Source organism: Cyrtonyx montezumae, unplaced genomic scaffold, assembly GCF_038088225.1.
Source record: "Cyrtonyx montezumae isolate F1298 unplaced genomic scaffold, pur_monq_1.0 scaffold_1, whole genome shotgun sequence".
Lineage (NCBI taxonomy): Eukaryota > Metazoa > Chordata > Aves > Galliformes > Odontophoridae > Cyrtonyx > Cyrtonyx montezumae.
This window is the reverse complement of record NW_027071825.1, coordinates 7,590,675-7,614,921: the sequence shown is the minus strand read 5'-3', so window position 1 is coordinate 7,614,921 and position 24,247 is coordinate 7,590,675. Positions and strand designations below refer to the sequence as shown.

The 24,247-nt window shown below is 41.5% G+C and overlaps 1 protein-coding gene across 1 annotated transcript in view; it reads right to left on the bottom strand.

Moving 5' to 3' along the window:
• TRABD2B (TraB domain containing 2B) overlaps positions 1 to 24,247 on the bottom strand; it is a 256,399-nt gene that overhangs the window by 1,581 nt on the left and 230,571 nt on the right. The window contains exon 6 of the mRNA XM_065739292.1: positions 19,708 to 19,977. Coding sequence (XP_065595364.1) covers positions 19,708 to 19,977 — 270 coding nt within the window. The remainder of the gene's footprint in view (positions 1 to 19,707; positions 19,978 to 24,247) is intronic.

Sequence of the window (24,247 nt, the reverse complement as noted above, 5' to 3'; positions counted from 1 at the left end):
TTCTCTCAGGATGCTAATGGTGATGGTCTGGATGCAGCTCTGATTTAGGAAGTCCCAGATTCTGGCTGCTGATGGAAAATAACCAAAAGAGAGATTGCTCTTGCTTAAAAAAGTGAGTGCAATAAATTAAATACATCATTTGCTACTGGTCATCTTTCAGAGACTGTGACAGGTGTATCCTTGTACTGACCCATTTGGAATGTCTCAAAGCCATGATTTCTCCACCATGGGCTTGATATTAAGTCCAGGAGGGGCCAGAAAAGATATCCTTCATCTGTTTCATGCCTCATAAAGAATACTCAGAGATCCCCCTACAAAACCGGTAACTTTGGGCACAGGGGACAAAGCAATTTAATTTCTTTTCCTAGTTTTAGGGAATTGTGGATGACAATGCCAAAAACAGACTCAGTATGAAGTTTCTCCAGCTGTGACTTTGCCTCGATAGTAATGTGATTGCTTATTGATTTCAGCTTGAGTTAGTGCTTTGATTTGAATGTGCAGGTTGGAAATCATCATGATTCCCATGATGCTAAGATCAGGAAGGTCAGTTCTCCATTGATTTGTGAGTTTTAAGTTGTAATTTCCATTTCATAAAATGCTTCCCCTGCACCCAGCACAGGATGGTCTGTAATCCACCAGTTGTCACAGAGCAGCACACATGAGCATGCAGACTGTTCAAGGTAGATTCTGGACTTAAAAATAAGTGCCTGCAGTGGAGCAAGGGGGGAAGAAAGATGAGTCCTTCTGAAAACAAGATGTGACACTAATATCTGCAGATTCTCCCTATTACTTCTTAAATCTTCTGTAGAGGGAATTTGGGAGCACTAAAAATGACCCTCACATAATTTTTTTTTATGGCATAAGAAGCTCTGCAGTCCCCTAGCTATTTAGTTATGGTATCTGAGATCCTGACCCTGGAGGAAAAAGGCTGTGCCTTGCATACCATCTGATAGAAGGAACAATACTTTGTTCCAGATTCATGCACAGAATTTAGTAGCAACAAATGCTTTTGACTTTTTTCCTAAGCCAACACTAAGATGGCATATAATTATCACCGTTGTTCAGAGTTTTTAGCTCAGATGCTTCAGAAGTGCTGAACTGCTCTTAAGCTGTGACAAGATCAGAGTCCATGCAGAAGAGGGCACCGTTAAACACATATGCAGGTCAACATCAAGTACAATAGGCAATCACTGCACATAGCACTTCACTCTGGGTTTTAGGATAATTCTCAGTTCCTCCCTCATTCTTTACAATGTCACCACTTTCTGGGTGGGTTCTTAACTGATGTGCAATGAATTGGAGAAAAAGGGAAGGCAGCCTGGAGTTAAAGACATGGGAACTGCTTCATGAGGACAGATACTCCGTTTAACTAGTATTATGTCTTGACAGTGAGAAGCAGTACTTATTACAGAGGAACTGTAAACAAAGAATTCTGCAATCACACAATGCTGGAAAAAGCTCTTGTCTAAATTCCTATAGTAAGTGGTTGGTTTGTATCTTTCATGGATGATACAGGGTATGCAGCTCCAGAACTTGTGATACCACATCAAAAAAAGATCAGATCCAGGGTACGTTTATGCTCTGTTTTAAATCTGTCCAGTGGTTTTGAGCAGTTAATTTAATGCGGGCAAAAATGATGTCAGATTAGGCACTATTCAAGCTCCTGTAATGTGTAACAACAAATATGAGTGCCATACCCACAGTGAATATAAGGCATCATTAAAGCAATCTTCCCACACAACTAAACATGTTGAGTAATTTGAGAGAAATGCAGTTACACTCCAACCTTTGATCCAGATCTCATTTATCCTGTTGAGTGATATTGTGGTGCACAGATCTAGAATAATGATAGGAACACAATTGTTTCAACTCCATTCCATTTCTCCCTAGTAAGTACATGTAAGGTGCTTATACTCTTCTTTAGGTGACTTGTTGCTTTGCAGAAATAAACAATTCAGCCCTAAGTTAATATGAAGTTTTCAAGAAAGGTCTGGTTTCTCATTTTCAGATGTTGCCACAGTGCCATATAGGATTTGCAGTTTGGGTATATCCTACTCCTGACCCATCCTATGGGCTTGCTTCTCCAGTGAGACTAAAGGTACTATGTCCCTTGCACAAACTGTCTTTCTGCACCTCTAGGACACATGGTATGAGTTGTCTGGGATTGGGGACAGGCTGGCCAGGGATTCACAGCCAACCAAAGGGTTCCTAAAGGAGCCTTAAATCAACTGTTTATAACCAACTGCCAGAAGTCTTTTTTTTTTTTCCCTCACTTGAAAGTGGTTTTTTTTCTTTTTCTTCTTTTTTTTTTTTTGGGGGGGGGGCGGGGGAAGGAGAGGCAATTTACTTAAAATCCAGGGTTTCCTGTCAAAAGACCTGAAAGTTTTTTACTACTCTTTTCAGACAGTGAGGTCATTTACTGATTTCAAGATATTAGATTTCTATAAATGCTTCTTTAAGATGAATATTGTTAGGTGGGGTAATTTGCTAGCAAAAAATGTGATAAGTGCTTTAATAGGGGAAAACAGTGTGTTTCCATTAATGTGCACAAGGTATACAAACAGCAAATGAATCATAGCTTAGCCATATAACATATTTCCTTAAATGCAACTCTACTTTTAAGCATGCTAGCCTACTGCCTAGGTGGTCTAGAGATAATTAAAGAGAATGATCGCTTTTAACAAACACTACAAACCTCCTTGTAAAGTTTGAGTTTGTAACGTGGCTGTTTCTATAGCAAGTGGAGAGAGAAATCTGTCTCCAGGGAATCACAGAATCATTAAGGTTAGAAAAGACCAATATGATCATCTGTCTTGTCCAACTGCCAACCCATCCCCATCATGCCCTCTGGGGGGGTCTTCCTCTTCCTGCAGGTTACACAAGTCAAGACAGTTGAGTTTGATTACAACCTCATCTTAAGAGGTGGCTCAGGTGATGCGAGGTAACTTCTTCAAACTCACTCTGAGCACATTTGCTTGTGCGTGTGGGATCTCACTGATTCCCATAGGAAAGCAGAAGCAGAGTCCCCTTCCTGAAACATACATGTGGTTCACAAGATGAATCACAGATCTAGGAGATAATAATCTAAACTATTCTCACACTTTCTATTGCTAGTCGATAATATTCCATGTTTCAGTTATTTGCATCTGATAAAAATGTCTTTAGTTATACATTCCATGTGAATGGTGATGAATAGGCAACCAGTGGCTCCACTGTTCATATGTCTCTTTTTTGCTCCTGTGTATGGGATTGTTTTAAACATTTGGAAGACTCCAGGTATCTCGTAGCCAAATGTCCTGCGGTATCACATTCATAAGCTTGTACTTTTGATCAGATAGTAGGGCAGTTTTTCAAATCAGTGTGTTAGTCATACATTGTCTTACCACCACTAGAATGTGTAAAAGTTTCTCAAAACAGGGCCCCAGGCACACGCTGTGCAAACAGACCCTGCTGAATCCAATTACATGAATCAAGTCCTCTACGCTGGGGGTAGGTTGAAGCACCTTGATGATTTGGGAGCATGTTAAAATTGCAGAGTAAAAGGCACACACAGTCCCATGGGGGGAATTTCTGCTCTGGTTTAGTTTGCAAGACACTTAGAAATACATTTTCCATCTAACTTTTGGGTTATCCCAAAGCAGGGCACATCTGACCACATGTGACACCACAGCAGAATCACGGAACTCAGGGCTAGGAGGGACTTTCTGGCCCATCTGTGGCACAGACTGGGAGACCAAAATCCCTCCTGACGTGTATGTCTAATCCAGTCTTCAAAACTGCATGCAATGATAGCAATTCCAGAGTCTCTGCAGAGAGATCTGACATCCAGAATTACTGCCTCGTGTTTCACCAAATATCCCATGCTACAGCTCAAGTTCGTGACTTCTGCTGTCCCCACAGACAGGTTTATTCCTTTCCTCTTCTCAGCGGCCTTTCAAGTAGTCTGAAGACTTAACCATGTTTCACCTCAGTCTTCCCTCATTTTGTATAAATAATTCTCCCCACTTTTTTCTGCAAATCCTTGTGAAAGTGCATGAGAAGCTCTGGTTCCCACTTAGGGACCACATGCTTTGCAGCTTCCATGAAGATGGTCTCTTCAGTACTTCTGCTCCCAAACCACCTTTATGCTCCTAGTAACTGATTTCTTGCTGATGGAAAATTGAAATTGATGTACTCTGAGGGGTGGGGGCTGCCTCAGCTCTGGTGATATTTAAATTGTGCCAGGGGAGGTTCAGGTTGAGTATCAGGAAACATTTATTCTCTGAAATAGCAGTATAGCACAAGCATAGGCTGCCCAGGGAGGTGGTGGGGTCACCGTCCCTGGAGGTGTTCAAGAACTGTGGGGATGTGGTACTGAGGGATATGGTTTACTGGCAATATTGGTGGTAGGTGGATGGTTGGATTTGAGGATTGTTTTCCCACCTTAATTATTCAATTTCATGATTCTGTATTTGCATTGCATTTTTTTTAACTGCTGCCATCTTTCAGTCCCAGCGTGGTTTCCCTTCAGAGGGGAGGAGGGGGCCTTATAAAGCAGAACTTAAATTTGCGTTTGAGGGCCTTTCCTGGATTAAACGAGCCATGTAAACACATAACAAGTATTGTAGATAAATATAAACGAGTGTGGACTCAGGCAGCCTTTCTTACAGTATGGAATCTGATGAAAGAGGCTTATCAAGATGATCTGCTAGCATAGATTGAATGCTGAAAATATGTGTTTTTCAACTGAAAGCGTAATGAGCTGGTAAACTGAAATAATTTTTTTGAGCAAATACAGTAATGGCTATTTTGCATTTGTGATTTGATGCCAACCTCGAGATGTGTTTTTTAAAGTTATACTGTGTATCTGCTTCTTCTTCCTTCTCAAGCAGTTTGCCCTATTTTTCCACTTTTCATTTACCAAACAGATGTGAAAGGAGTTCGTGTTATTTTTCTGGTGATCAGAAATTATGTCCTGCTAGCAAAGATAATTACTCTTGGAACTAACCAGACCTATCTGTGTCACCCAAGCTTGCAAATCAAGATTAGGCAAATGTATTTTTCAAAACTGCTGGGACCAACGTGTTGCAGTATGTAACCAAGATGCTTGGCAAGAAGTCTGACCACCCTTTTGAAAGAAAAGACTGCCTGCTCAAAAAAGAGGAAAAAAAGAAGAAAAAGTGAACAGTAGAGAAAAATCACACTGGAAACACAACAAGGATTTAACTGGGAAGATTATTAGGGTAACCTAAAGGGAATGTGAAGTCTCCATCTCTTGGTCTCCGTTTCTTTATATTTTCAGATTAAGATTTTATGGCCTGATGGAAGGCATTAGTTAGGTAAGTATAATACAGTTTCCCAAGCTTCATGTATCTCTTCATCGCTGCCTTTCTTATGGGCACTGTTCTTGCAGCCAGAGGGGTTAGACCTGCAAGATACTGCTCCTAGTCCCAAGCAACCAATGCAGGCACAAGTGCTCGCAGCAAGGTCGCGCATACCTACAGCTCAGCATGTTCTGAAACCTCTTTCAGCATCAAGGCCAAGAGGCTCACACTTTGGCAAGGTTCATTCAATCCATCAAAAAAAAAAAAAAAAAAAAGAAAGAAAAGAAAAAACGCAAAAGAAAACTCCAATCTGGATCAGATTAAGGAATGGGGGTTTTGTCCAGAGGAGGCCACTACTCATTTGCAGTAGTATAGTAAACTGCTTTTGCATGTCTGAATGAGTGAGCCATCTCACACCCTGGTTTGTGGCCAACAGAGAACACAGGGGATGAGCCAAGGAAGAGCCTTATCTTTATTATCTTCCCTTTAACCTGGGGCTACAGGGAGCCCAGGTCTTTGGCCATTTTCCATGTTCCACTCCGCAAGAATCTGCCCTCTCTATGAGCACAGAGAGGCAGCTGCAGCCACGCTGTCGGCACAGGGGTCAGGCAACAACATCAGGAGCATTTCAACAACCTGCCACCATCAATCTGAGCTTCTCTTCTGACAGAATATCAACGGAAACCATATTCCCACCTGCAAAGAACTTGGAGCACAGTTAGTGCTTTATTTCAGTGCTCTGTCTCCCCTAGAGACTGCTGGCCAGCCAGCCATTCCCCTTTGGAAATAACATTTGGAGCCTCTAACCCCTGTGAAGCAAGGGGAGTGGGACTAGATGGCCTTTAATAGTCCCAACTCAAACAGTTCTATGATTCTATGTCTGTGATGAGCCCTGCTCTCTGTTAGGACCATGGCTTACGTTACGTCTAGGAGAAATAAGAGGGTAGTGAAGGAAAGGAGGGAAGTGGAATCACAAGTTTCACAAGGCAATGAGTCTGAAAGGGCAGAAAGCCATGACCAAGCATGCCAAGATGCTGCAGCACCCTATCAATATGTGTCCACAACAAGGTAAATAACGGGATGGGTGGTGGGAGGGCATCTTCCTTGCCAAGACCCAAGGATGCTGCATGCAAGAATGGGATGCTTTCCAGATGTGCAACAGTGAGGCTGTCAGCAGTATCCACAGAAGATGCCACCAAGGAGAATCACAAGCTGTCCCTCAGATGCCCTGAACTTCAACAGGATTTAAAGGGTGGGATTAATTAGGCAAGCTTGTAGTCAGAGTTATTTAGCTGTGTTTTCTCTACAGTCAGTGGGGATTGAGACATCTCCAGAGGACCACTCCATCCCCACAAAGGCATGTCTCTCAGAAATGAGCTGTCCTCATGAGGCCCCATCTGGAGTACTGAGTCCATGTCTGGGGCCTCGAATATAGGAAATGTTGGAGCTGTTGAAGAAAGTTCAGAGGATGGCCATAAAGATGATCACCCACCCTATGAAGACAGGCTGAGGGAGCTGGGTTTGTTCAGCCTGGAGAAGAGAATGCTGGAAGGAGACCTCACTGCAGCCTTCCAGTATTTTAAAGGGGATTATAAACATGAGGCTGTAGCAGAAATGCTAAGTCACAGCTTGAATCAGTGATGGAGCACCTGGTGGGAAGGCAGGGCCAACCCAGGGGAGCTCAGGTGCATGCAATGTACCTGAGTGACAGGAAGGGGTGGAACCAGGATCCACCCCTTCCCAGACCTCATTTAAGGGCTGGCAGTGGAGGTGAAGGTATTTCACAGGAGATACCTGTCTGCTAAAGGTAGGAAGTTTTTCTTTCTTCATTTTTTGTGTCTGTGACTGCTGTATTTGGGCTTGTTCTTGTTTTATGCACCTTAGGACTTTGCCAACTCAACAACTATTGCTGCACTTTCCATCATGTTATAGCATTGCAGAGGGGAATCAACTTTTTTTTATAAGGGTAGACAGTGACAGGATGAGGGAAATGGTGAAATAGGTTTAAGCTCAAAGAGGGAAGGTTTAGATTGGATGTTGGGGGAGGTTTTCACAGGTGTCCAGAGAGGTTATGGATGCTCTGTCCCTGAAGATGTTCAATGCGAAGTTGGATGGGACCCTGGGTGATCTGGTCTGGTAGCAGATCTGGAGGTTGGTGGCCAAGCCTGTGGTAGGGGAGTTGGAGTTTGATGATCCTTGAGGTCCCTTCCAACCCAAGCTATTCTATGATGATTCCACAGCAGCAGAGATATTGCTGGTACCCCTTTTCCAGGCTCTATATCTCTGGGAGCTCTTGTGTTTGCCTCAGAGGAGAAGAGTGTGGTGTGTGGGGACCTGTGGATCTAGGGAGGCCACAGTGATATTAGCAAGAGGAGGTCAATGCTGAAATGTTGCTCAAATGTCTCTAGTTCAGTTCTGACCCATGGGCTGGCAGCCAGGATGTATTTTTTAATCCCAATCCCCTTGCCACCCATTGGTGAAGCATAAGTGTTTTAACAAGGTCTCTCACTTCTACTCTTCTCCTGACTCACAGCTGAGTCAGGACCTTGAAGTGTCAGTGTGAGAGTGGGGACAGAGAGGTGCAAAGAGAAACATGTGCATGTGTTTAGCAGGTAAGGAAGGAGCAGGTGAGAAACATCCCTAACACAGCCTGAGGGCACTTTTCTGACCTGAACTTTCAGCGGGTGGGAAAGGTTTGGGGATTTTTTTGCACCTTATGGTTAGGTTTAAGTTTCCCCTGTCCCTAGAGAAGATTGCACATGGCCCCGTTCAACCTCTTGCCCTGAAACACAGCAAGAAAGCCTTACAAATACCTTCCCCACAGGTCCTGTATGTGGCAGGAGCAGAATCAGGCCTGTAGCTACTTTTCAGACAACTGAAAAGTGGTGTAAAAACATAGAATGCTGTAAAAACCAATAACCTTTGAAGCACACCCCCTGAGTAATTACCCCATTCCCATCTAATGACTTAAAGATGTTATATTCCTCTCTGATTTGGCAACAACAAAGATTTTGACCTTATTAAAACCAGCCTGTCAGGAAACTACATGTCATCCTTTAAAAAAAATATATTAAAAAAAAAAAAGTAAAGAAATAAGAAATGAAGTACTTTAAAATCTCTGTGAACAATAATTCAAGATACTGTATCTGAAGACCCACCATTTGTTCTAGAGTGTCTGGGTGGTCCTGAGGCAGGAGATGACAACACTAGCTCTTTCCTTTGCCCTTCTAAGAAATGCTTTGATGATTCTCTAATATCCTAAGAATATCCCCCTGTGATTCTGCACTGGGACATGGTAATCACAGAGCCAGGATAATGCATTCCAGTTTCACCCGGGGTCTTGCTAGTGAGGGAATAGCTCAGAGTGCTTCATTTCAGATGTCTATGCAGAACCTGTGAGCCAGGATGTGTTCACCACAGCCTAAATAGTGATGTGGTCTCAAAAACCTCCACCAGCTCAGCCCCACCCTCTGCACACATCTGGCTGCATACTTGATTTGTATGTGCAGTTAAGGGACTCATCATCATGGCTCAGATAACCGAACACTTGTTCTACTGGTCATTGAACAGATAAAGATTGCAGCTCTTACAGCCAAAGTAAGCAAGAACATTAAGGCTTCATATACAGATGAGCTTAGAATCGTAAAAATCTCACCTGTGATGAAACTGGTGAAGTTTATTGGGAGCCCTACCAATATACAACATAGACAGGATTCATTTGATGGTACTGTAACCAAGTAGCTTTGAACCATACTCCAAGAACGAGCTGAATTTTGTCTGTATCGTGCTCACACTAAAACAGCCCCACGTGCTGAACGATTTGCATTTTTGGGGTGGACAAAAATTCATAATCCATATTTTTTTTTGAGTTCAACCTTTCAATTAATTAGAAACAGAACGTCTCAATCTGCCCTCTCCTTTGTGCATTCAAGTTTGTTTGGTATTGTGCGGGCCCTGTGGCTCAAATATATTTTGCAGATGCGCAGAATTAACCGTGCATGTTTAGATGTGCTTAGGGAACACATACATTTGTAGAGATGTATATATTTGACCTTGTCACTTTCTTGTTAAACACTGTAAAAGATATCGACTTTCCTCTCCAGATTTTAAAATGATTTAGAATAGGCAGCACTGGGGAAACACCTAAAACATCCTGTCAAATCAAGTATTTTCTCCAAAACTGTTCTCAAAGACACACAATTATTTCAGCTAAGAAGATGCCTGTGCAATGTATTAAGGAACAGAATGAACAACAAAATATAAACTGGCTTAAATGGATGTCCAGCATACTACATTTTTCCATTTGATTTTAATTTTCTTTTTCCTTCTCCACATTCTTTTTCCATCTCCACGCAGCACTTTTTCTCTCCACTTGGTCTGTATCACATTTTTCTCTCTAATTCACTGGGCTTGCTTTCCTGCTCACTGCTTGTTATTTTTCCAGTCTCTCTTACTAAGAACAATTAAGGTTGGGTCAGATCTCTGAACCTGTTATTTGGAGCAGTAATGAATGCACACTCATTTCACTGAACAAAAGCACTGGCTTCTTTTCCCTTCTAGCAGACTGATTCTCAAAATAATAATTAAAAACAAAAAAAGAGGTTCATAAGGCACATCTAGCAGGCAGAAAAGAACATTAAACTGCTTCATTGCCCATTAGGAAAAGCTTCTCCAAATGAGCAGCGATGCACAGGCTGGAGGTGGTGGGGTTGCTGTCCCTGGAAGTGTTCAAGAACTGTGGAGATGTGGTTAGTGATGACATATGGTTCTAAGGCTGAGATCCTTCCTCTTGTTTGCAAAACAACTATGATGATAACAGCCACAACACAAGAGCTTACGAATACTCTGAAAGCCTGGAGATGTCACTGGTGACTCACACAAAGCCACCTGCTTGCCTATGGGGCTGGAAAGGCTGCACAAGCTTTCCCTGCTGGGTGTCATAAACAGAACCCTGAAAAGTCTCTGCAGAACTGAGCCAAAGAATTCCATGAGCATGGTCTGCATCATGCCTCTCCATGGCAGTGCTATGTGAAGCATCCCTGACATCTAGCAGCTCAGAAGAAATTGGCTGGGTTCCCTCTCTTTCCAGCTTAATGGGCTCAGACCCCAGGTATAATGCTTACTTTGTTCGGTTATTCAGGAGTTGTAAAGGGGAGATGTGAGTGAAATCAGAATTTGGCCTGGCATTTTTATAATTGCAGGAACCCAGCTTTTATAGCATTGAAACCATATGAGTTTAGATGAATCCTACCTCTCCCTTTGTCCCAGACAGTAACTGGACTTGGGCCACAGCTGCCCTGTGAGGTCCCACTGGGTTTTCAGTGTGCAGTGCTGCCTGTGCTGCTCCTTACTCTTCTCTGCGTTAACATTGACAGCTTTATGTGTGCATTTCCACTGAATTTTAATGATAGATTTCTTTTTCTTTATGGTAAGCAAATGCTTGAACTGGAAGATGTTTCAGATAAATTGTGGATTTTATGTAGTTCTGCTAAGCCTGAAGCTTTACCTTGCAAATCAGCAGATGCACAATTTTTGAGGCTTTAGATACCTGTTAGAAGTGAAGGTCACCCAAATGCACACGTTCAACTTAGGACTGCTGTATTTGAGATGAAGGTTAAGAGTCTGAATGTGGAGATCGTCCCCAACCCAGTCAACAGGGAAAGCACAACACTTCCTAAGAGAGAATCCCTTTTTGTGTGAAGAGCTGTGATTTAGGAGTGCAGTGTTGTATTACCCACTTCTGCACTGAAGAAATCCAACTCTCCCTGGGCAGAAGCCCACTCAGCATTTCATACAGTGCCTGTAACTACAGTCAGCCTTGCAAGTTTAACACAAACCATGCTCTTCACCCACCCCAAACAGCAGGGGGGAAGAGCTACTGTGTATTGAATGTATTGAATTTTCTTTGCCTGTTAAACCTGACAACTTATTTCTCAGCTGAGTGACTAAGAAGAGCTTTATAAAGCTATGCTGAAGTGCCTTTCAGGTTTAGAAGAATTTCATTTACGAGAAGGCATCTGCTGTGTTTTCTTCTCTTATCTGCTTGCTGTGAGTCAGAAAGACAGTTATTGTTTTTCTTTTGTGTGCAATACACAATATGCCACAAGGAGTCATAATTAGAGGCTCCAAAGAGCCAATCCTCAGAACATCTGGACAGTGAAAGCCCTGGATATGGAAAATATAAATGTCAAGACTCATATTTATAAATTGGAAGGGCCATGACGACATCTGCTAACAAGCTCTCTTCCAGAGCCCATTTGTACATGGTTATTTGCAGGCAACAATAAACATGTGCACGGATCACATGCACGGTCTGTGCTCCCTTTCAGTTTCCGAAGGAACACACACTCCCATAACACACAAATGCTCTGTTCTCACAACACAAAAATACAAGTGTTTGCAAACCTCACAGCAAAGCTCTCACATACCAGACCACAGTGGGATATGCTGCTGGAACAGACTAAAAATAGATGGAGAAAAAGCCTTGCATTAACACAGGAGACAGTTAAACTCACTTGGCATTAACTCTTTCAGTGGACTAAACACTCTGCTTCTTTTTTTTGCTTCTGTACACAGGAGACATTTTGTACTATAGCTTCAATCCTGAATCCCAATATTTATGGTGGAGCAGTTGTTGATGAGAAGACTTAAATAGTCTACACCATTCAATCACGGTAGCTTAATATTAAAACAAATGGTAGGTAAAAATAAAACTCCAACTTAACACCAACTGTAAGCACGTATCTAATGACTTACTTAGAAATAAAGATTCAATGCATTATCATAGAAGTTGTACTAATAACTTATTATTGTGGGGGTCTAGACCACAGATCAAAGGTGCAAAAGTTAAACCTACACTGCAAATGAAAGTTAGAGACCATGCTGGGTAGGAGATCATCCAGAGCAAATGCAGGTCCCCAATGCTTCTGGCACAGGTCACAGTCACAGAGACCGTCCATGAAGTTCCCAGAAGGAAGAATTCAGCAGAAAGAGCATAGAGTGCTTTATGATGATCATGAATTTAGCAAGGAATAAACACTGCCACATTGTCCTGTCCAGCAGGAAAGCAAAAGGCACTGAAAGCTTCCTAGCTATGTCTCCTGCAGTCTGCACTAATGCCAGATGACAAAGACATGCTGGTTACTAGAGAGTTACTAGAGACGTGCTCTGTATCAGAGAGGTTCTGCTGAAGGCTGCAGGCCAAAGTACACACTTTAACTGGTGTGGACTGACAGAAGTAATGTGCAGGACTGCTGCCTCCTGTGCAATGAGCTCAGAAGTGGCATCCATGGTCCAGAGGTCAGGGGATGAAGACAGAGATGGTGAAGGATCCCCCTTGTACCTTTCTCCACCAACCACACGCAGCCAGCATTAAGCAGGGCAGGTAAAACGAGTTCAGAAGAACGAGAAAATTCAAGCAGAAAATGGAGAAGCAGGGAACTGAAAAGCAAACAGGTTGTTCAAGATTAAGAACAGTCCCAGCAGCGGGTGTGGAAACGAGACAGCATTGGCTGGGAAAGAGCAGAACAAGTGAGGATGTGCATCACTGGAAAAATGACAGTGAAGAGATTATCATAACTCAGCAGCTGCTCATTTTTGAAACTGAATCCTAAGCAAACATTTTATTTGTGCTGCATCGGGCAGATCTTAAGCAGTTTAAAAAGACTTGCTATGGCAGGACTATATTTAAACAAAAATACATACAAATGAGAGACATATAAACATGCAACGTGGACTACCTTTACTCAACATATGCCAAATAAAACATGGAAAACAAGAAAAGAAGTGAAATCTCTTAATAGGTTCCATAAAACCTTTTGTACTGTGCTTTCAATCTTAATCAGCCTCAAGAAGAAAGGAACAGAAAGTGTTCTTGGAGGCCCAGTGCTGAAAAAAATACCTCACTGTTCAAAAATCTTTGCTTTTACGTGCTCCAATTTTGTTACTTGCTCGCCTTGAAAAATATGGCTTTAATATTCATGATGGATTTAAGCTTCATGAAAATAAAAGACCTAACGCGTTGCCAATAAAGAGTTTAGTTTCATGAAAGAAAGAAATCTATATTCCAATTGTCTACTTTCATGTGCTTTCATTATTTTTAGTGTTCTTTAATGAATTCATTTTCATGTATTTATAGCTTTCATTAAAATAGGTTATACATACAGCTTCACACTCATCATAATGATGGTGAGACATGTAAGAGTGAAAATAAATATGCAAAGCCCTTGCTTGTATTTTTTAAAGTTTGCCAATCTCTGTGTTTCATCACATTGGCTCTGCATATTACAGAGAATATCAGCAACAATCAACTATATAAAATTAAACAGAACAAAGTAAAGCATACATTTATTTTTGTGTATCTAGCAGGTGAAAGTGTGCCTGCACATCCTTTCAGCTCCATCTGGAGAGTAGCAAATTGATTCTTTGACTTTACAAGGGGAAATAAGTTATCACTCATAGCCAGTTGACAGGGAGGGTCTATTAGCATGGAAATGCCAGAGTTTTGGACACAAATTTCAAGATTTCCCATCCGTTATTGCAATGCACAAGAGAATTCTGTGCTGAGCACAGGTTTCACAGCCTTAATTAATATGTTGTGTGCACTCTGACCAACCTGATAATCCAAGATGCCTCAACAAAAACCGTCCAGGGACAGAGGATATGTCATCACCGTATCATGTTATAGTCAGGAGATTTTTTTCAATTTATACGGTGCCGAGTTATACTGTGATGATATTTTACTTCCACAAGATGGCTTGAGGTCTGGTGAGAAGTGCCAACATCCATGCTTGCTGAAAGGAGGCCTCAAGCTATCTGCTCACCTTAGAGGGGGATCAAGTGGAAACAGTAAGGGACTGAGGAGGGGAAAATACAGTATACCTCATGCTTTGCTCTTTGCTCAGGAGGAGCTTAGGACCTACCTGTTCACAGAAACATGATTGCTTCTTATAACACACTGGCACAGGCTGCCCAGAGAGGTGGTGGAGTCACTGGCCCTGGAGATGCTCAAGAAAAGAGAAGCTGTAGCAGCGAGTGACATGGTGGAGAGAAGACACAGCCATGGGCTGACAGTTGGACTAGATGATCTTATTAGTCCTTCCAACCTTAATGACACTATGATTCTATGATTGATCCTGACTGGGGGGAGAGGGAAGGACCAACTCACACTGCTTCAGTGGCCAATGTGTCTTCTTCGGCCCCCAGCTAGATATCCAACAGAGTTCAATGAAAACTGGCTAAATTAAGAGCAGAATTTAGGCCAATCCAAGATACACCAGAACTGGGATGGAAAACTGTTCAGGAGATATTCTGAGACCACTCACCATAACAAAGTATCTGTGCTGCCAAGCCATGAGATTTACCCAGTAGTTCTGCACCATGCTCTGGAGACTGGAGGCAGTTACTGATAGGGACTGTGATCATGAAAGTTTCCTGAGAAGGAAATCCTGGCAGGAGAACAGTGAAGGAAATGGCAGGAAGGAGGAAAACCAACGGGCCACACAATGCAGTCATACCCCAAACAGCAATGAGGTGTGACAAGGGGAGGAAGGTGCAACTTCGACACGCTTACACTGCCACTGTTCCTGGCTGCTGGAAGGGTCCCTTTGTGAGGCAGGTACACTGCAACAAGTTAGAAAGCCCCCAAACCTACTTCCTAATCCTTGGCGTTGGACAAGGTCAGGCTGAACACAGGGCATGTGCAGCAGTAACAACCACTCTGCTGGCTGCATGGAGGCTGGAGGAGGCAGTGATCCCCCGCAGAAGGCATGCAGCCCCTGAGCAGCATCCTTCCCATAGAGGCAGAGCGGGTAATTTAAACAAACAAGGCCCCAGTGATGGAAATTTCAATCTCAAAGCTACCATATGAGGGGAAATCATCTGACCACAATTTACCTGTTAGACTTCAAAAGTGTCTAGGTCTTCTCTAAAGAAAAGCAGCCTTTTCTTTAATGAAGTTAAGTACTGTATTTCAGCACTGAGTGTTGTGAAAAGGAAGCAATTTGGATTCATTTACCAAAATTTACCCTTCAGATGCAGTTAAGTGAAATTAAAAGTTTGTCTGAGTTGACAGAGTTCTGTTTTCCATCACTGTATTCTCTTAAAAGAAAGTATAACAGCCTAAGTGCTTAAATTCCATTCAAACTGATAAGCTTCACTCTATACAGGCACACTTAGTGCAGTTTATGATATGCTGTATTCCCTTCATCCATCACTGGTATAATATATTTTTTTCCCCCTAAAATAACCATTATTTCTAAAATAAATTGATATTTGTGATGTCACTGCATTCATCTGGGGTTGAACAGTCAGCACCGGGCTATCAGAAAAATGCCCTTTCCAATTACAAGGGAAATTAATTTCATTTTCTATTAATGGTGGGTTTTGCAGGGCTAAGCTTACATTTAGGACAAGAATCTCTTCTTTTTCATCACAATTCTTTTCCTTTAATTTATTTTCTATGCAAGTGAAGCATCTGTGTGTCCTCAATGTCCAATTGCTGGCTTTGCCCAGATCTGCCCATGATATCCTCTCTAATTCTTTCTGCTCACAACTGCATTCTTCTTCCCATCCTCCAGCTGCCATCTCTCCTTCCAAGCGTCACACCTCCCAGACACTCTCTCAGCTTCTACCTCCACTCCCTTTTACCCAGGAGCCTTCCTCCCACCCTGCTGTACAGCTCTCCCTCCTCTTGAGAGAGAATTCTCCACTCATTTGGGCTGTTTATAACCTAAAGCTTTTTGCCCGCCCTAGAACAAAGGTACAATGCTGATTTGGCCTTTGCTCACTGCTATGAAACTTCACAGGCATTTCTCTATTCTTTCAATTCACTTAACAGCTCATCATGAACAGGCACTGAATGATCTGTAATTAATTACATATATTACAGGGGGAAACTCAGCTAACACAGTGTCAACAGGAACAATGACATACACTGTTTGCCAGACTGCAGGCTTCCACTGCAAGGGCTTTGCCTTCCCTTCTTGCAGCCCCAACTGGCTTTTGGCTATGAGAACTAGCTAGGGTCTTAATACTGTCTGCATTCAAATTCCTCCCCAAAGGCAGGCTTCAGATCTGTAAAATCAAGACATTACATTAATAAAAATAATAATAAAAAAGTTCTGCTACTTGAAATCTCCATTTCATTTTGATTCTTGACAAACAATTCAAACGTGAATTGTAGCCAGGCAGAACGTTTTCATCTTGTTTAGATTTTGGGGGAAGGAGGCAGATGGGAGAGGAAACCACAGATTTCATCAATGTTTTTTACTTTTTTATTAGACTTCACTGAATTGTTCAGTGTAGCCAATTACCCAGGAGATCAGCAAATCTTAGCTCTGTCAGAGAGGAGGAGAAGACAGAACAGAAACTTTCTCATCCTCCACAGCAGTACTAGCCTCCAAACACATAAATCTAAACACCGTCCACTCAGGGCTGCCAACTCAAATGTCTCAGCTGCTAAGACAGAACAAAAAGGAAAAGACAATCTCCAAGGTATAACTGAAAGTAAATACTAATAATGATGTGTGACATTAAATGACGACTCATTTTTCATGAGGCCACTTCAGATTGTAGCTATAACCTCAGATCAGACCAGAAAGACTGTGTAAGATGAGGTCTTAGTGGAACCATTAATTATGGATTTCCTGGCTTTTATAGGTTGGAGTCAGAACTTTGATGTTTCCTTAAGATTGTTCTTCTGTGTTCATTTCCTTTGTTTCTGTGTTGGTAGCTTAAAAAAACACCTTAAGATTTCCATGGGAGTGCATGAGATAGCCTAGAAATCCATAGTCTATAAAAGTCCTGCAATTCATGGCTCATCAAATTCTCTAATCCATGGTCAATAAAGCTTTGGAAAGAGCTGTATGAACCACAGTCATTTCACAATTCAATGAGGTACATACAAAAATCAGTAATCTGGTTTAAAGTCGCCTGGATTTGTCCCCCACCTGTACATTTCTCTCTGACTTTTCAGGTTGAAAGATGACTCAAACAGATGAATTCTGGAGACTTTTCATGGAAACAATGAATTTAACATAGCTTTCACTCCCCCAAAGCATAACAATGACCTAAATCTCCCTGATGTGTCTCAAAATTAAGTTTCAGATGAGTTAGAAAACTCAAATGGGAAGAAGAACCACGTGGAAAGCCATAATACTATATGCATGGAGCTCAGTCCACATAGAGTGGTTTTGCATACAGGAGTAATGGTGCTCCAATTTAAGTATATGCAAATGTGCAGTGGATATGTGGGCCAGGTCAGAGCGTGAGCTCCCAGGAATACCAGCTATCTTCCCAAAATGAGTGCTAACAGTCTCACTGTTCAGTGCTAGTGAGCTTTACTGTGCTAACACAATGGAAGTCCACGTGCTTCTCCACTGCACAAGTAACACTTATTTGCCCATATTAGTCACCCTAGCTGTTTCTTCCCAAGAACAATTATGCTACAAAGTCTAGGGACAGGCACAAATTTCTGCTCTTCTCTTGCCAATCAGAAAGGACCCAGTTAGAAAGAACACACTGTTTATTGCCTTGTGCAAGATCCAGCTTGCAATTAAAACTGATGAAACCCAACTGCCAAAAGCACAGTATGCAGCAGTCGGTTTATGAAAGTTGAGATCCTATCCAGTTTATGGGGAAACCAGAGCTGGTTGTGAGTCTCTGATTTAGCTGAACAGTTTGTAGTTTTTGTTTTGTTTTGTTTCCAGGAAAACACCAGAAGTTACTCCAGAGCTCTAGAAGCACTAAAGCCATCTGAAAGCACTAAGGCAAACTTCCCTCCCTCCAGCCCTTCCTTGTTTCTAGGGCTGTAATCTCCCACTAACATCTCCCCAGGATCTTTCAGCAAGCAGGCGACTCACAGTGTCTAGTTCATCGCCAGCTTGGTGGGAGCGGAAACTTGTGTTTCCTCATCCCAATCTCCATCCCTCTGAAATGGAAGTAAAGGGATAAAAGGTTTTGATTCAGATGAAATCTCTCACCAGCACAGGGTGAATAATTTAACTCTAGCCTGGAGAGCTACCCTTTGAAAGACTCTTCCTAGGAATATTTCATACTGAAATAAAAACAATGAAAGGAACACAAGTCTGCCAAAGCTATGCAAGCACCACTGCTTTAAGTCCCCAGTTGTGCATTTCCATAGCCATATCAGGCCCAATATCCAATATCCTTTTTGTATAGATAAGATGGGGGCAGAAGGAACGCTGCTAACTGCCAAGCTCTTATAAGATGTTACTGTTTAAAGACTTCACTCTTATTTCAAACACGGTGAGATGCACTCATGTGAAATACTGGGACACCATGGGACACCAACATTTGACATCCCCCAGGTGGAAGATGGACAGAGAAGCCCCTTGTCTTCAGGGCAATCAAATTCATAGGACCAAATGCTTTTTACCTCATGCTAAAACATCTTTCACAGAGAGAATCCAGCACTGAACGCACTTTGAGAGCAAAACAGATGAATTTGGACACAATCCTCCTTACCAACGCTGGCATTAACATCAGAACAACCTTAGCACAGTAAGAATAACACACTGTTCTAATAACAACACTTAATAACACTCATCCTAAGAAGAGAATACAATAAAATACAGCAAAAAGCAAGGCAACTGCTCCTTTGAAAAGAATGAACAAAAAGAATTTAAAGTACAGAAAACACAAATATGTAGAGAGTTTTTTTCATCAGTAAAAGGAGAAGCCTGTGAGAAACACTGACTTGTTTGGATTGCATTGCATTCAGATGTTGTGAAAATGGGAGTGACTTTGCCTGTGCCTCAGTTTCCCAGGTGAAGTAACATATGGCAATGAACACTTCTCATTTCCAGGGTGTACTGGGATGTTTTTAGATGCAGCATGCCCTAATCTGGTTCTAACATGCCATAAATAGATAAGTTGTTAGACATACACACTCAGTGTGGTTAGACTCAGGATGCTACAGTTTGTTGTATTCAATGCAATTGGATGTGTCAAAGCCTTTAAGTCCCAAAATACACAAGGTTGAAAATTAGATATGTCAGAATCTTGAAAGCTCCCAGTAAGAATCTGAAAGGTTGGAAGATGTCTTTGGGCTGACAGCAAAGATTGGAAAATTATTATTGGATGAAGAAGAGGAAACAGTATTTTTCCTTGTCATTGTTTTTCTGTTTTTTTTTTTTTTTTTTTTTTTTGTAGATCTATAACTTATTTTTCTGTATATTTTAAGTTTTCTAACCATCAGCTTTCACTCTTGACTTTTAGATTAAATGTTCCTATTACCCTTCCTCCGAGTTCTTCCTTAACAACACCTTACTCCTCATCTTTCCCATTAAGCCTTTCTCCAACCTCTTGTACAGCCTAATCAACAAGGCTGGAGTCTGTAAAGGGCAGCAGGAAGAGGACAAGAGCCATAAAAGTTATGACTCACCTGTCTTCTATCCGAACCCAGAGGTCGTTGAACTGCCGCTGGCGATGGTGTTTGTGCTGCTTCTTGTGCCATTTCTTCTGCCTGCCAAACTCTTCCAGCTGGCTGATGCTGTCCGGTAACAAGAGATGAGGAGACAGGCTGTCTTCTTCATCCATTTGTAGGGGTTTCAGGGAAGGAGATGTCAGCGGGACCTGTTCAGAAAGCTGGAGAGCAGGCAGGGCTGTTGCTGAGGACCCTTCTAAGGCAGGACTTGTCTTGGTCATTCTTGAACTGCAAAACACATTTGAAGTGTAAGTTGAGAGATGATGCTAAGAGAAGGTGAAAGCAGAGGACTACACTACTCAGCTGCTATTGCTAAGAAAGCGTACAGAGAGAGGCTTTTGCTCTGGAGCAGTGGCTAAGCACAACAGCAGTATTTCCTACAAAAATTATCAAGTAAACACTGAACAGCAAAACTCTAAGGAAAACTATTTTTAACTTATAAAATAAACTGGTTAACTAGTGAATACCTTAAAAGATGCAAAACAAATGAATGAGATAACACTCAACTTTGGAATTATTTGTTGGAAACAAACCATTGTTTTGACTGCAACAACAATTATACTCATTCATTAGAACTAGCAATGGGGAAGCCCAAAGTGATGAAAGAAGCATAGTCTAACAGCAAGGCTGCTGGGATAGGGTTTGTGAGACCCAAACTCGAGCAGTTTCTGTGTATTGGAGAAAAAAAAAAAGGTAAATGACCTCTCCAGGACCACCATGAAGCAATATTGCCAGAGCTCTTAACTTCTGTTTGAAATACTACCACCTCTTGCATCGGACTTGAACTCTGCAGCAAAAGGCCTTCTATTGATTTCATCTTCTAGAATTTCACTAATTTTAGAAAAAAAGTCAATATAAACTCTCTTCTTTGACATGCAGCCATGTCAACTTGCATTTGAGAGCTAAGATATCTGAGACAAAAATCTAATAAAGCAGTACAGACACAAAGTGATTTTTTTTCTAACTTCAGTAGAAGTTTCTGTTTGGTCTTAATTGTGAGAGAGGAACTTTTTCTGTCTCTGGGATGGCCCAGTGAGTTGCACGTAGAGAAAATGGAAGAGAAATAATAGGCAGTATGAAGCTGTGGTCTACAAAACTATTTCCATTACATGGATGCTACGACTTTTATGACAGAAACAATTAAAGCCACGTGAAAAGTTTTCCTCCTGAGTGAAACCAGTAAGATATTTTAATGAAAAAGTAATAAGAAATCCTAAACTTCATTGATGACAATGTACAAAATGTACTGCAAGTGAAAACACATGTTTAATTTAAGGAACACTTAGTTCCAAAAAAAGTCACATCTACTACTAATGGCAGCCTTTTTATTTTTGCTTTTTTTTTTTGTGTGTGTACTTTTTTAAGTCCATGACAGTGACACTCAGAATCATCAAATCTATTTCTATTGCATCACCTACAGGTCCTTCCAATAGCTACTGAGCATTAATTGCTGCTACTGTGAGTGAGACTCACTGGCAGACACTGCAGTAATTTTGTCAATAGTAGCCAAAAGTAATGGCAATATTTTTTCTCCTTTTTTTGCAGATTCTTAGACTGAGAGACACAGATCACAATCACTCCACCCAAGGCTGAAACAATGTCATCTCCAGAGTCATGCAGAAGGAAAGGCTCTCACAGATTTGCAATGGATAGATCCTTCAGGTCGCAGCAGACACAAAGGTAGTGGCATGCAGAAACATGTTAAGAAGGCAACAGCATGGAGCAGATGCAAGAAACCAAAGTTGACAAGCAGTGCGAGCATCGTGGCTGAAACTGACCTACTGCCAAGATTTGTTTCCATTGACTTCGTTGTTCTCATCAGAACTCTACCTCATGTTCAGATCAGTCAGCAGTGAGATCCCATCTGCAATTCCCTGAGATGCTGACAGACGGAGCAGCCACCACGTCAGGCCACATCTGCCACCAAAGCACCGGGGCCACCACTCCATTCCTTGAAAGTTTTTAGAGACATCTGAACACATACTTTCCACCATTTAACACCTACTATTTTGTTACACATGTTTATCTTGCTCTGAACTCCTAGTAAACTGGAATCAGTGGAGAGGTGTTTTTATGGGTTGAGATTTTAGAAACCTCGTAAGAGGACTGGCAGCTCACTTCTTATTAAAATTAATGACTTTGGGCATCAAAATCCCAGTGGTGGCTTTGAAAGCTTCTGGCTTAATTGTTTCCACTACCATCACATGAGCCACAGGTTGTAAACTCAATATTCCAGAACATTCTTCGGGAAGAGAATAAATAAACACTGAAGAAATGTTAAAACGTTGTAACCCAAAGAGGGTTGTAAACTAACCACTTGTTCTTTAGAGCTGACACACAGGTAATAGATCCCTTGCAGCAACTGTGCATTGCATTTGGTCAATAATTGTTCCATTATTCCTGTACTACTGCTGATTACCATGAGACCTAAGAAAGACTATTGAAGATTGTATGCTGATGCATGCTCACTTCTGTTTTCAACTACCTTGAAGCTCTAGAATACTGGACATGAGAAGAGTGAAATATCCCTTGTATAAACACCTGTAGACTCAACATCTCTTCCTAATAGATGAAAATATAATCATAAAGTATAGAAAAAAATTAAAAGGTCTAAAAAACATAGTAAGAACAACCGAAAGCCAGTCATCAACTTCTAGACTACAAAAAATAATTTTTTTAATTGACTTAATAACATCTAGAGACACGGTTTCCCCCAATCTGATTATCAACCTACAGACATTTAACCAGAAACAAAACTTCCAATCCAACAGAATATGCATATTTAATCTAAATATACCGTAAGAACATTTAAAGATATTTTAATTAAAAGCATCCTATCAGATGATAATTTTCCCACTAAATTCATTAAAATGTATTTACATTCTAGATATTTTCCCCTAAAAAAAGACCACCCCCTTCTTTCTCTCTCCTTTGTTATTTGCAATAGGATACTTGAGCCATCAGTCTCTTCACTGCATAAAGCTTTACCATTAGATTCACTGATCATTTCATGGACTACTTCATGCCTCTCCTTCTCAATGCACTGTTAGCACAGCTGCACTGCATGAAACCATGGGGATATAATACACTATTTTTCACTCTTTCACTACTGCTGAGACAGCTTTCCAAGATACAGAGTAATTTTTAAAGCTGGAGAAAAGCAGAACTAGTTTTCACTTCGTGAGGCCACACTGCCTTTTCTCAAAAAACTGTAAGAAAGTACCACCCAAATATCTTGCTCCACACAAAGACCTCAGAGATTTTTCATGAGTAGCCTGATACAACTCCAGGCTGAGAGGTTCCACCCATTTTTAAGTGTACAATTCCCTCATGGGATTTTCTTCTAGAAATTCAAAGTATTTCAAGGCCCTTAGGTGGGTTTCTCTCATTTCTGACCTTAATTTCTTCCCCTGGGATGCACAATTCTGTCAAATAGGTTCTCTAAAATCATGAAGTCCAAATAAGAAAATTAGAATGCTTCAGCAAGTAACTCAGTTTCTTTACCCTAAGATACAGAAAACAGTGAAAACAGGAAAACATTTATTCTTACTCATTCTTGAAAGTGCTTAATCCACAGACAAAGATCCCTGTGGTTTTTGTTTCTCTTCTGGTGGATTTGCCATCCTTTTCTAATTCTTTTCAAGAATTAAAAGAACAAAACAAAACATGCAAGTAGTTTAGGCAGAGTTGTATGCTCTGTTAGACTGCCTCAGCATTCCTCTGTTTTGTGGTTTCCAGTGCCTTTGTGTTGGCATTGATAATAGAAATTTGTCTCATCATCAGGATTTGCTATGCTTAACAGAAGGAATCTGGTCAAGAAAACAAAATTAACATCATAATGTTCTGTACTAGCTTATTTTTACAATCCCCAGGCTTATAATTGCTAAGAATCCACTTTCACCCAACCCTAAGCCACCTGGGAGTCCAGATGTGCCCTTTTCCCTGCCCAAGACAAAGCACTGCTCCTGCCCTCTCCCAAAGCCTCCCAGTTTCTGCAGCTCAGAGGGCTGTGACCATCTCCAGACTTGAACACCTCTTCCACAGAGCGTATCAGAGCTCTCACGCTAACATCACACCTTGTCCTCACTGATGAACATATTTGCAACACCCATTAATGTCTCAGGAGCATCAGGTAGAGCAGACCCTGCTAACACAGTTCTGCTCACTCACCCCGTCAGGATGACACCACTAGCGAGATTCAGGGCGAGTCCTACTTCACATCAACATCAAAGTCTTCAGCAGGGCAAGGAATTTGCCCTTGCTGTAGCTCATGAGAGAGATTGTAACATCCTCTTACAGCCAACAAACACTGCTGCTCAGTAACAGGGAACCTGTTCTATAAGATAATGCTTCTGAAGCACGTTGCTGCCCATACACATTTTCCACACAGTTAATTCTTGAATCTGTTTTTCAGCTACTTTTTTGTTAACATCTTTGTTCCCTCAAACATGCACAGAATCTCTTAAAATGCAAGGAATGTGTGATGCTGCTGCTTTAT